Here is a 14,853-nt window from a genome sequence, read left to right as displayed (position 1 = left end):
CATGTCAAATGATAAAGTAACTCTTGTTAATTTCGAAAAATCTCTTGCTTGTTCCCTCTTCTGTTTCCACAACTGTTTCTGCAGTTGCTTAGTTTAAGAATCTTTGGTGCTGGACTGTATTAATGCACAAAGTAGACCTTATCAACAAATAAATCCTGTCTGAATGGTGACCGACCCTTTCATGGTATTCCAATAGATTTGGGAAGCATAATCATAGAAAAAAAAAAACAAGTTTCTGTGCTCAGGAAGAGGCTAGCAAAACTAATTTAGTTACTGGATAACCTTACCTCCCCATTTCTCATATTCCTGCTCAATTTCTCTTCTTTTTTTCAGCCTGAACTCTTTCTTTTGTTCTTTTGAGATTTTAATATTATTTCTTTAGATCTCAGATCTTCATCTCCTCTTTCCTGCTGTTATAATTTCCATTTTCATTACTAAATGTAAACATGCAGGTTTTGCTTTTACACTTCCACTTCTTTCAATAATTTCTCCAGTTAAGCTTCCTTCCTTGCCCAGTAAAACTTTCATGAATCATATTTAAACAAAAACATTGATCTCAGTTTGCTGGTGACCTATTTCTCAAAAATCTGCTTTTCACCAAAGCCTCCTATGTGTTCACAATTTTGTGAAAAATTATAAGAAACAAGAAATGAGAAGGAAGGATGATTTCCTACAGCTGGGTTGAAAACTCTTAAAGAGGAGTAAAAACAATATACTGATGATGAGGGAAGCTCTTTTTTCTTACAGATGTGAAGAAAGGAAACCAGGCAGAAATATCCAACAGAGGAAGATCTATTTCTCAATCACGTTCATGCAGTCTTAAGAGGAATCTTAAATCCTCAGCTCTAGGAAAACTTTCAGGAAAGGAATTCCACGAAATTGGGCCTTTTTCTCTATCATTTAATTCTACCAAGGTCGGTGGAATCCAAAGAGTCAAGGGAAGAAAGCAACTAAATTGTGGCCTCATGGAAAAGAAATTTCTCTTCCAATTCATTATGCCATGATAGACCCTCTAAGATTGAGACTTCTGATCAGTTCCCATCCATCTGCACTCAGTTACATGGATGCTGACAAAACACAGATACACAGCAGCTACAAGCTAATCAGTGAATCCCAAAGCCAATGGAAGTCAATCATAGTGCTCATCTTAACATCTCTTCATAGAGAAGCTGGATTTGAAACCATAAGTGTTTGAAAGTTTTACTTTATCTACCTTCAATATATATCACACTGTGTTTTGGGTTTTGTTTGTTTGTTTTCTATTACTACTTACAGAAGAACCATGTAACTTTGTGCTCACAGAGTGTTTTTGAAAGGGTAGAGAGAACAGAAGTACTTCTATCTGTTTCTCTTTATAAAACATCCAGCAAACATTCCAAAACCTCTGCAAAAGACAAAGATGGCTTTCACTGTGCTCTGCCAGCAGATGCTGGCCCTGGTAGATTACAAGAGTCAGCCAAAAGTAGACCATTTATAATTTTAAACACTTGACAGTCAAAAAGTAGGACCTGTCTGTAAAAGAGAAGCATCTGCAGAGAAAGAGTTAAGACATTTCAGCTTTACACAAACACAAGTCACAAACGGTATTCTTACTGCAGCCATCTTCGTCGCTGTGGTCCCCACAGTCATTGTCTCCATCACACTGCCACTGAGCTGGGATGCATGTACATTCCCCAAAAGCACTGACTGCACACGTGAAGTGATTGCGTCCACAGGAGCATTCGGTGCTACTTGTTATGCCTGCAAAAGGAACAAACAAACGGCGTATTTCGAAGAGCTCTCTCTATTTTAGGGTAATTGCATTAAATACAAATTGACATCATAATTATTCTCCGTGTCCACACCACATGTATGAACGTACACTCTCCTACACAGAAAAGCATTCACCTCTCTTGCACTGCTGAAATAGGAGATCAAGCACTATGCACAGTTTCCTGGAACTGAACTATCTGAAGGCAACAGCAAATAGCAACCTGCCAAATACAGCTTTAGGAATCAGCTGGAAAATAACTTTGCACTAATCACAATTGAGCTGAAAGAATCCTAGGAACCAGAACACCCTTTTTATTTTACAGACTCAGCCTTCTCCTACAGCAGAGCGCTGACACTGCTCCACTTAGTTCTGACAACACAACAGAAGGGATATCAAAGATTCTACTTCAGAGGGTTATTAGGGATTTCCTGACTCCAGAACTTTCTAGATGCCAAACATTAAGCTGTCAGTGCTTTAGAGATTTCAGATTCCAGTGAAAGATCAAAAAAAAAAAAAAAAATCATTTATTTATCTGTAGAGATTAACCTGTGACATTGTCGTGTGCATAACTGACATTCATGAAAGCAGGAGAAGAGGATTTTCAGCTCTACAAACAGACCAAAAAAAAAAAATGCAGTTCAAATGTCAAGCCGTAATGCAATAGGAACACTTTTTGCAGCTTTAAAGTTAGCTTAAGGAGCTCCCAATCCTGTTCTCCCCTTTGCCACCTACTGAACAATTCTCGCTCAGCTCTGACATTCACCCATTTGCAAATGCAACTGTTTATGATGTAACCCATATACTCAGTTAATAAACCTCTGCCTTGAGAGAGAATACACTACAACCCACCCTCAAAAGGGAAAAGATCATGCCAGAACTTTGGTCTGAAGTTATCAAGATGATCAATATAATCAGTATCACTGTTAAATAAAGGATTATTCTATCAATCAACCTCAGACTAGACTGGGACTGGATTCTTTTTCCATGGTTCCTTCTTTCTGAAATTCTAACAAATCTAAAGCTCTCACCTTAAACAATAAGTCACAAGGATAGAAGCACAGAGGGATAACTGCCCTACATGGTAGTTATATACACACACACACACACCAAACTATCTATTTGCAGATGTAATGATCTCATTTGTTGTCTTTAGTATATCCATGATTGAACATGGACTGTGACAAATAAACCATAAAATCCTATGGGGAGAAAAGATAGAAAGAAAAGAAGGAGGAAAAAAGGCTAATAATTTCCTCATTTCCTATTCCAATTGTTAAAAGCAGTATCAGCAGAATTGCATTTAACTGTTCTGCAAGTTTTCTCCACAGCAGAATTCCCTCCAGTGGAGATATCCACTTAGGTAAGTTAAGTTATGATTTAAGTTTCAAGGGGATGCATGCATCTTGAAGGAATAATTCCATGATAACTTTTTTCCTGGCTGAGAACATTTCAGCCAGCCCCTGCTCCCTCTGCTGCACCGCCTGTTGGCAGCCCCCACCAAACTACTTCCCAAGAGTATCCCAAGCACTATTTCTCAAGGACACCCACAACCAAACTGATTGCTTTATCTCCTAGCACAGAGACTTCTGTGGGTGCACAATATATTTATTTCTCATCTCTGGAATAATTTATCTTTAAAAGGCCTGGCAGAAAAGGTATACCTATGGTATTACTGCAGATGTCAGAGAAGGCAATCAATGTGTGATGCAAAATGGAGTAGAAGCAGGAAGAGCAAGGTGAATAAGGGACAGAAAGAAGGGCAAAGAACTGGGAAGGGGCCGAGTGCTCAGATGCTCCATGAACCCACAAGTTTTGGCTACAGCAAAGCCTGACACAAAAAGACTCACACAATGAGTGAGTGATGAAGATGTTTAACGACAAGTTTAATTCTAATGCGAGGCAAAAATCTCAGCTCAGACATCCTTAGGGAAAAGTAACACATCATCTATGCAAAATATTTGATGAAATTCAGAACCACAAACCTCCACAAAGCTCAAAGAGAAATTCCTTCAAACCAATAGCACAGGAAATTCAGGACAAACTACCTCCTGCTGGAGCCTACCACTACTTAGAAAGGCACAACCACATGTTCCTAAGGTAGATACTATTCAAAATACTTTTTCTTAAAGTATATTTTCCATCATTTGGCTCAACAGTAACTGTAACAGTAACTCACAGCACTTATCCTAAACATTTCCAGCTCCAATACCCTTTCTTCTTGGAGTGCACCCAAGATGCTGATCATTGTCCTCATTACCTTCAGAAAAAGACAAATATGAAAGTAGTAGCAACTTGCTGTATCTTTCCAAGACCCCGTGATGTCACACTCAAGGGTAGATTCAGCAACAGGAAAGGATCTAACATTAATGCAAACAATTTTTAAACTTGGGGCAAAATATTTAAGATAAACATGAGTAGGTGAAAAGTTGGGGAAAAAACATAAAAGAGCAAATTATTTTAGCTGCAGGACAGCAGCTAAAATGGACCTCACCTTTGCAACAACACAGGAAGAATTAGCGCAGTGTCTCAAACTCCTGGGAAATCTACAAACTGCAACTCAATCTGCTGAACCATTAAACACACCATTATCTTACTGCAATCAATACCAAGCTATACACACACATGTATTAAATCTGCTCCTCCTGCCTCACTGAAGTCGCAATGTTCAGCCATCTCTGTTTTCACAAAGCTACAGAAATTGTTGGAAGCTGAAGGAGATGTTGCAACCCAAGAGCCAATACCTACTTGCATGCACTATCCTATACTTATGATACCATTATGTAAACATATTGTGTTTAAATTATTATCTTTGCGAATCTTATTTTTTCAATTTGTGATCTTCAGGTTAACTAACCTAGACTTTATAACGATGTGTTTTATACATCATGATTTACTCTGACCTTACATTTGGATGTTCTTTTTCAGAAAGCACACCTTGAAGAAAGATGACTCTTTTTAAACACAGTAACTTACTCCTACCTATAAACAGCATCAGAGAAGAATCAATCCTGGATGACTCGTGTTTATCCAATAAAGAGAACAGACTGAATGAAGCGCGAGACGCCCTGCAAATAACAGGAATTTTCTTAATTATTTCGATGTGGACAGCATTTTACCCTTGGCGTAACGTGATTATTTCACAGTGCTCAGAGCTCCATTGACTTTTCCCTCTGTAACAGAGGAGGGCCCAGGAGGGAGAAAGATGAGAAGTGTGATTTTTCCACCCACCCCATCAACAAGCGGAAGTAATGCATTTGGTTTGAGAAGCCTCAACGGAAGACTTACTATTTAACACCGAACACTTAATAAACATAGAGAGTGTGAGATGGAAGACTAACCAAGCAGGCATGAGGGTGGAACATAAACCTCCAGTGTCACATTTCAACCCCAGTTAGTTCGGGGTCCAGGAGCATGACGGAAGTCAGCACTTGCCTTTCAGGCAACTGGACCAGCAATCAAAGCAGAAATATCTTCTTACACTTCTGCATATAATTCCGGAACAGAAACGATCAGGTGAACCTCTGGGCTTAGCCATGACAAACATCTTTCATGAAACTTCTCATTGCATTGGAGTCTTGGACGTTTTAACAAAGCTTTGTATTCAAAAATCATTTCACTTTTCCAAGAGGAAAGAAATGACATTTTGACATCGAAATGTGTAAAACAATATATAGAAGCTATACAGAGACCATTGCCAGATTCTGAGCCAACATCACTCAACTTTCCATGCCTACCTCGATAGCTCATATGACCATGACGCAAGTTCTTTACGTGGTTACAAGCAACCAAAAATCATCTTCACCCTCTGTAGTTTTCTTCCCTCCAGAAGCGAGAGCAGCAGAATCCAGAAACCAAACAATTTTCATAGCAAAATACTACATAAACAGCCTCTAAATTTTTAAACAGGAAATCAGTCTAAACACAGACCTCATACTTAACATCTGCCAGCACCTTACTTTTAGAATGGTATGCCTAGTTTCTTCAGATTCCTTCCAAATATTCCCCACTGTTATGTTTATCTGACACACAAAATCTCTTCCGAGGGAAGGTAAAATTTTTACCCCCATTCTTTCCCTTACTAAAAACATACTCAGCATCTTTGTAATTTTACATCTAAAGCTGGCAAAACAATTATCTCATGTCCAGCTGAAAAGCAGCAGTAAATAGTCCAATTCTTTCTGCAGCACACTTCTTTTTTCCTTTTTTTCTTTTTTTTTTTTTTTTTCTCCAGAGTTTGCAGAGGTTGGATTGCTTAAACAAAAGATTCTTGCTCTGTTTTCCTCTTCACCCCCCACTCTTCATTAGGACAGATAATACAATCCATAAAGAAAAATTTAACATACAAAGGTTCATTTTGCTGATGAGGTCATTTGCAACACTAAAGAGCTATTATATAACAGCCCTGTATTTGCAACAGAGTCACAGAAATTACAAAGGAAACTTAAGTAGGCAGAATAATTACCAAACTGAACTCTGCAACAAATTCTTAGGTGAACCTGAAAACACTTTCTTCCAAGTCCTCACAGCGTGTTTTATTCCAGGAGTAGAGCTGCTGCTTCAGTTTTCAGTGAGAACAGTGACAGATGGCAGCTCTTACCTGTTTCGTAGAGAACTCACCTTTCCACAAGCTGTTGCTTAAATATGTTCCTGCTATTCAAGATGCATCACCTCTGTGAGGCCCTTATAATATTCTAGCAATAGCAGGATTTTCTCACACTCCATGTGAAAAATGAAGATACCTCAAATGGATAAGGGCCACGAACACTATACCAAACAACTGCCAAAGATCCTGGCATCTATAGGCAACACCATGCTGCCTTGCCACATGTTCTTTCTTTCCACGTACCAAGAACTGACTGTTTAAGAGACTCTTGCACTCTGTACCACCCTTTAGATGCATCTTTTCCTCTTCATCCTAACTGAGAAATTCTTACTGCTATTTTCAAAAGCAGTAGTACTAAATTTACAGCCATCAATTTACTTGTACCATCACGTAATTCTGTATGTACATACAAAGCAGCAGCATAGCTAACCATGGCTAAGTATCCACTCAATTTTTCTACACCTCAAAGAAAAACACCACCAGCAGGTTTAGAAAATCCTACTTTAGAACTACTAAAATATTTGGCAAGATTTACAGTTGCAGACTGTTCAGTTCAGAATCAGAAGCCTTTGAAAGGAACATTCATTCTTTTGGTCCAAGACTGAGCATCACACAGCTCTGGGTTCCTTCACCTCCTGGGACTAACTCTGCATTTCTCAGAAGACCTTCAGCAGAAGGCAGAGATATTCCTGAGGAACCTCACTACCACAAGAGATGCAAACAGAACAAACAGATGTCAACACCAGCTTCTATAATTTTAATCCTACCATCTAGAAGTTCCTGGCAGAGGACAGAAGGTATAAATGGATATTGGAAAGGTTTGAGAACACAGTACAAATATTTGACAGCAACCTACAGTAAAAATCTAGAGCTGTAAAAGAATTGGAGTATAAATAATGGAATTAAATGGAAAATGAGAAGCAAAAAAATGTCCCAACAGTGACAGGCATAAGAATGTGAATTTTCTCTCCCAAAAGAAGCACGGAAGGATAACAGAAGTTGTATTTTTGAAAAAAAAAAAAAAAAAACAACTCCTGCATAAATCAGAATATTTTGCCTTGGCTTCAACATGTGCACTTCAATTCTGATTTCTGTGTTTTAGGAACTCATGAGCATTTAATTGTTCATTTAGGATTCAAATTAGTGAATTTTGTAGCACTTTATTGCCTGGTTCATCTGCTGTTAGAAGGCCTGCGTTAGATATAATTTTCACCTCTCTCTCCTCTTCCAAGCCAAGCTTTCTTTTGTATTGCCATCACATACATTCCTCAATAAGGGAAGACCTACATTATGTCAGACAGCCTTAAACACAGATTGATACATTTTCTTTCTTCAACCAGCACTTCATTGCGTGTTTCTGCAGCAAAACAGTTCAGTTTTCTTTGCTTGCCTATCTTAAAAGAAAATGAGAATTTTGGATTTCTCTCTCTTACCCAAACAGCAGTTTCCACTGAAGGAAAGTACAGTTAATCCAGCTTTAGAAGAGGGATTTGCTGACCATTGTACAAGCCCAGAGCTCTGCTGGCAAACACAGCAAAAGCAACATTACAGCACAATCTGATGTCAGGAAGGGCACCTTGCACTGATAAAAGCAAACAGTTTCTTTTTTTTTTTTATTACTGCCATTGTGAAAGTATCTGCAGCAGCTCTGACTGGGTACCCGCAGGGTGTCCAAATATTTGATGCCTGCCTAGAGTAAAAATACCCTTGTGTGCCACTAGGATGAGCAATCCAAAAGTTTCCAAAGCTTTAAACGGAACTATTTCACTTTGTTAGAGGAAAAGCGCTATAGTGGTAATTCGTTGTTTGTTTATTTTTTAAAAAGGGGACAGGGGATTTTAAGATGTTGCAGCATTTTCCAAAGAAAAGATTCTAATTTTAATTTTCTTTTATTGTGACTGGGTATTGCACATACTTTAGCAGTTCCTAAGAAAAGAGGAAAACTTTTCCAGGCTTAGAGGGAAACCTCAGTCCTGAACCAGCTGGCTCTTAAACATGTAGCTGAACAAAGTTCTGCGGGGAGGCACGCTACCAAGCAAAACCATCCTTCACTTCTCAAATTAAATTACACATTTATGCCAGGTAGATCTGAAAAATGTTACACTGCATACAACCACAAGAAATAAAAAGCATGAGGGAGAGAACTTCCACACTATATCTGCTAATTACCATCTAAAGAAAATAAGAGAAGCAGCCCCAGTGTGAAATGAGTTAGTGTTTGGTGCAACTGGCGTATGTGCGAGTTTGAGGGAGACGGGCATTTAAGAAATATGACGTGGCTTGGGAGATATGAGGCCTTTGACTCACATCTGACTCTCTGAGGCTCAATTCTGATTGCACAGAAGTAATCATTACCAGCCCCTTTAAAATCCTCATCCAACACTGAGTGAATAGGAAAGCAATTACAGAAACAACTATTGACAGAAAAATACTGAAGGATTTGAACACCAAAAGATTCAAGGGTCAAGGAGTAATTATTACAGCTCATTCTCCAAAGCCCTGAAAAACATAAATGAATATCTTGTAATAAGCACTGTGACTAGAACCAAGATCTCTAGATACTTGTCCTAGCTATATCTATTGTCTTCTACAACATGCTACAAAATTACTTCTTCATCTCTAAAAATAGCTACACTACTACTACCTCAGTACAGTGTGCTAAAGATTACTGTGTGTTCCTAAACACCCAGTGTCTTTGAGCAGAAAGAACGGTATTATTGCCATGAAATCCTGTTCACAAAAACTAATTCAAATTGGCTTGGCTACAAGCACACACGGACCAAAAAATCAGCTGAAGAAGCACAAACAAAAGATAATCAGAAATGGCAGCAAGTCAAGCTGTAGGGGGTCAAGATGGCTAGTAGATACCATAGGGATCAGCATTAGATCCAGTTCCATTAAATAACTTCATTAATGATATAGAAGACAGAGTAAGTATCATACTAAAGCAGCCTGAAGTGAGACCAAAATAGGAAACATTTTATGCAAAAACCAGAGAGGACAGAGAAATAATACAGATGAGACCTCAGAAGATTAGAATTATGGACAAGAAAAGTCTGGGGTGCAGCAATGCCTGCAGAAATCAAGGAGCAATAACAAAAGATAAGCTAGCCATGGGTATACATTACGACACAACACGACAGCCAAAGATGTACTTTTAGACTAAATAAAGCACCACATATTGGAGGAAGACATGTTCATATAGGTTAAAACATCAGCTCCACACACCTCAGGAACAGGTTAACACAGGGAAGCTAAACAAAATACTCTAACTGTGGCAATAAAATGTGTAGCAAATGCATTGTTATGGCACATTACTCTCAATACTTCAATCGTATTCATTTTATAGCCTGAACTAACACTGCATTTTTTTCCCTGTTCGCTATCTGGTTCTTCAAATCAGATAAAAGGCAATGTCCAGCAATCTCGTGCAATTTTTTTTTGAAATAGGACTTTTATTCCATTTTTCCCCCCCAAAGAACCACTCAACTGCCTGCAGAAAATATTTCATGCTAGAAAACCCATGAAGTTCCATTACACATGCAGAAACTTTTCAAATACCAAAATGTTACATACTTCAAAATCTCAGCACAAAGTTTTGGTTCAAAGGCAAATAAGAAGTATTAAGTAGACAATTTCTATTTCCAGACGAATGAGAAACTCCAGAAGGCAAGGCCAGATAGATGAGAGCAATGTCTCAGTGACGTTTTTCTTCTTCTCTTCGGATTCATATGCAGCTCTTTCCAGATAGCACTAAAACTGTTCTGTAAGAATCTGATAAAACATTTTTACTCTAGTTTTCAATTCTCTTGAATCAAATACAACCATACTGTATGCTTTTACATATTTACCTCCCACTAACTGACAAATGTTCCGCTTCTTTTAATTACTCCTCAAACATTTGCAGCTGGTGAAGGAGTCAAAAATGCAGGTTTTGTTTTGTGGCTCCAAAGGCCTGCCAACCAGTGAAAATCCAAACAGTCGTCTTTTAGAAAGGGCTCCCAGTATTTCAGAAGGTCAAAATTCAATAGTTTTCCTATTACCTCCCTCTACTAGAGTGTTCAAAAACATTAAGTACTGGGAACATCCACTGGCACAGATTCCTGGTAAAATAAAGGAAATAAGGAGCTCCAGTACACTATCTCTGACATTCTCCTTACCACATCCAAGACCCTCACTGAAAGAGATTTGAACTCCTAGATCCTTTTATCCAACGTACTTACATTTTTGTTGTGAACTACTTTGTCTACATATAAGCTTGGATCCCAAGGAACACTGTGCTTCCCAACTTGTGAAATTACCTTCCTGTCACTATTAAAAGCATCTCTTCAGACTTGACATTTCATTATCTGTAGATTTACCCTCCTAACCACGGAGCATTTCATTCATATTATGTTATGAAGTGCAGAGCGATACATGAAAGATGCCATCAAAAAGTACATATTGCTGATTTTAGCCTGGAGGGACATTTTCTTATGTAGCTGCAAGCTCCCGTGCAACTGTGCATTAATAGAGAATTACAAAGAAGAAGCCAAGGGACAGATATAAAGTGTTCAGCCACAGGACTAAATTACTTGTCATGCAGGACCATTTCACTCAAGCACATTGAACAGAAATAAAATATCACTCAGAAATGGACAATATTAAAAGACTGCTGCAGCATAACATAGATCAGAAATATCACCATCTTTTCTAGAACAAGGTGGGAATTTTTAGCTGGACACCATGGCCTGGGAGGTAGGAACTATGCAATTCAAACCCTTTCAGAATGCACAAACCTTATACAAACATTTTAAAATACTACCTTAAATCTACATAATGCTTTGCAAGAATTAGTCACCTCAGCATGATGAGACAGATAACTTTACTTTTTTTTTTTTAAACCACATACTAATAACCTCTATCCTTTCTTGTCCCGTAATGGATATGAGCAACTTACTACTTATTTGTTGTGAATCATACAGTACAATAGACACAAAGAGTTCGAAAACCAATGCTGGGCCAGCAGAAATGTTAGCAGGAGATCTTCCAGAACCCACACAACTGTTAAGTGCCAGCTTGAGGGGCAACCTCAAGCTTAATCTCTGTTAAGAAACAGAGATAATCCAAAGGAGAAAGGTACTTCTGATGCATTTCATCTACTTGAGCTACACTAGCACATCAGTTCATGAGAATGAAGTTCAGTGAGTAGTCAGGAATCCTTCTTCTACTCTTGCATATCAAAGTTTATGGAGATAAACTATGGCATAGATTACGACTAGTGAAGCACAGGAGTTTGTTTCCTCAGCTACAAAACAGAAAACATCAGTATTTTAATTTCAACATGCTTTGGAGTTACATTGGCTCATGTTCCTGCTAGGAAGCTCTCCATCTATTACGAGGAAATTTCTAGATTTTCTTCTCATTATACATCCTCCTAAAAGCAAAGTTAAAATAAAAACATGAGGATAAATGCACAAAACTGCTGTGCTTGCCACAAGGAAAGACAGAATTCTTAACAGAAGGAAACAAGATAAGCATTACCTTTCAAGTTACTCAAAAGTGGCCTGCACTATGCAACACCCAAGATCCTAACAATTGGTTCATCCCCTAAAACTTTAACTGACCAAGACAAAGAAGTATCCTCAGAGGCACAGCCTGGGTCAGATGGGTCCGCCAAATCTTACAAAAGACATTCTTACAGACACGACTTCTCCCTGACATCATCACCACTGTTTGACTTAAAAGGTTACATCTTGCAAGATCTCTGTGTCAAACACTCCGTACTTAATGTAGCAACTCATTTTCTATGCCCAAATACTTTATACTTTTATCACCTATTTATTTATACTTCGGGTGAGTATATGAGCCTAAAGGGCAGAGTGATGGGGGCAAAAAGGTGTAAGAGACATATGAACACTATTGACATCAGTTGCAGAATACCATAAATGGTCACAAAGGCAAAATCAGTTTTGACTCATATGAATCTGAGAGGTTATCTAGATGATCTTAAAGGTCCCTTCCAACAAAAACCATTCTATGATTTTATGATTATTTCTATGATAGCAGGTGACGTATAAATTTGGGGCAACTGTGAAATCCACATCCATAATGTGGAAACGTCAAAATTGCAGGCAAAGCGCACCTGCTCCTCCAGAGGCAACATAACTCTTAAATCAAATGCTGCCAGGTTACACAGCCTTCAGAACGAAGAGTTTTGGAAAATAGGTTATCTCTGAGACCCTGGAAATAGATGTTTTCTTTTACAGCTACAGTCTTGTTTGTGATGAGATGACTTGGAAGAATCAGAACTTCAAAAATTCTGAAGCATTCCTCCTTCATCGTATTCATCTCCTCTAGTTTAGGTAGCCTAAATATTATCTTTTAGGGCAAACAAACTGTTAGTACAGTTCCAACATTCACTCTGGTTTTGCTCACATTGATACAACATCCTCTTCCAAGGTGAGTGTCTTTGGGATTTCACTAATCGCTTGTGTAGTAGCTGAGAAAGACAGAGACACAGTGCATGGTCTAACTCAACCTGATTTGTGCTAAAATGTTTTAAAACAAAAACAAATGAAAAAAAAATCCAACAACTAACAAACAGAATCCAAATTGGATTTCAGTTTCATACAGGATGACAGCTATATATTGTCTATACTCTTGAAAAAATGGCCTCCCAGTCCTGAAGATGCTACTGAAGAAATAATCACAGGTCACAGCATTAAGAGAGACTGAAATTAATGCTGATTTGCCTCAATCTACTGCCTATAAACTGTACCTGTTGAAGTGCAGCTAAACTGTCTCACAGATGAGGGAAAGAAGGCTAAGAAAACAGAGTGGTCAAAACAGGACAGATAAGAGGAAGAAAGGAAGAACTGCTGCCATCCCTGCTTGAAAAGTAGCACTCAGAAGCTTCACAGAGCCAAGGAAAACTAAAAGCGACATTTCTGAATCTGAGTTGCAAGGATTAAAAGTCTGATAAGCATATTCAGAGCACGAAAGATCCTACACAACCATCTACTTGCCACAGATTCTCTATGAAATTGGCTCCTTTCTCTTTAGATTCAGAAGCTTTTTGAGCTTTCAGTTTCCTCTACTGCACGATTTAATCTTTGTTAATTAGTGCATCACTGCTTGTCCAAACCAGTGCTATCCGGATTTACAAAGCACTCATAACCTTGCTCAGAGTACATTCAGATGCCATTGTTGGCCTTCAGGGTTCCCGCCTGCGCTGACTCTGTAAATATACTGAATAAGTTTCTTCCACAGGAAATTATTACTCAGCCTCCTTCATCCTTTTGATGCTCCAGGTGGTAGACTAGCTGCAAGGATGTTCTGCCTTTCAGAGCATGTGCCTAACTTTTCTTGAGATCTAGGAAACATAATATTCCTTTGTTCATCTAACCAGTTCAAGATAAAAGCCAAGTTCCTCTGTCCTGATCAATCCCAGAACTCACCAGCATGGATATTCATGATTTTATTTCTGGATAAAAGATGTAAGCACTGCAAAGTCCTCCTTTTCAGGGAATCTAATATTCTAGCAGCACTTCAGTTGCCCAGGCATGTAGGGTGAGGAGACAACAGGAGGTCTCCCCCTCAAAAGAGCCTACTTTGGTTCTTGTGGGCCACGGTGAAATTCTTCTCATCATTATGGTATGATAAAGAAAAGGCCAGGTTCCTGGACAAGACAGAGACTGTTCTCTTACAGGGACATTTTAAGGAGTTTATTTTGGTCCCCTTTAAAGAGGCCATCATGTTAGCGGTAGAGCACCCGAGCTTTGTAGTTTTCCAGCTCTTTGCCACACAAGAAACTAGGAAGTCAACCACAATAGCTCAGCTTAGCAGAGGAGTTCTCCAGGGAAGGGGTAGGATATGCTGTGTGGTTTTGTGGCAATAAGGAGGCAGAAGCTCATTTTTGCAATCCCACATGCAGGAGGACTTCAAAAGCAAAAGCCACAAGATAAACAGAGCTATCTTGGGACAAAGAGAGTTGTTCTGTATTGCTTTTTCTAAAAAAAAATAAGAAAAATAACCCCACACATGATATTATGCTGCCCTCAGAGGATGAACAGCAAAGGGGCAATTATTAGCTGGTCAGACTGAGCTGGAAGAACAGGGTTGGGCCTGGCAAAGAGAGGTACCACACAACCACAGAGACATCACAGCAACTGCAGTGCCTACCAGAGAACTGGATTAACTTAAAAGGAAAAAGAGAAAAAGCAAAAAAAACCAACAAACTTTTACCAGTAACTTTTATTTCAATATATATGCATATATATATATATACACACACACACATATATATGCACACTTGCACCCAAAAACACAAGCTTAACATAAGTATGTTTTATGGGCTCAGATGGGACAAGCTCTGTCCAATAGAATTGCCAACAGGAAAACAAGAACTTCAGAGTTGGGGTTACTGCAGGGCAGCTATGCTGTACATCAGCCCCTATTCAGCCCACCCGCATTTGCTTGATTTCCAGGCTGCTCACGAAGCACCGTCCTGCACCTC

At 38.8% G+C, this 14,853-nt stretch overlaps 1 protein-coding gene across 1 annotated transcript in view; it reads right to left on the bottom strand.

The window, feature by feature from the left end:
• LRP4 (LDL receptor related protein 4) overlaps positions 1 to 14,853 on the bottom strand; it is a 79,675-nt gene that overhangs the window by 39,582 nt on the left and 25,240 nt on the right. The window contains exon 2 of the mRNA XM_085224710.1: positions 1,594 to 1,740. Within this exon, the coding sequence (XP_085080836.1) occupies positions 1,594 to 1,740 (147 nt within the window). The remainder of the gene's footprint in view (positions 1 to 1,593; positions 1,741 to 14,853) is intronic.

Source organism: Meleagris gallopavo, chromosome 5, assembly GCF_905368555.1.
Source record: "Meleagris gallopavo chromosome 5, MGAL_WU_HG_1.1, whole genome shotgun sequence".
Lineage (NCBI taxonomy): Eukaryota > Metazoa > Chordata > Aves > Galliformes > Phasianidae > Meleagris > Meleagris gallopavo.
Note: the sequence above shows the minus strand (reverse complement) of the source record. Positions and strands in the feature narration are given on the sequence as shown.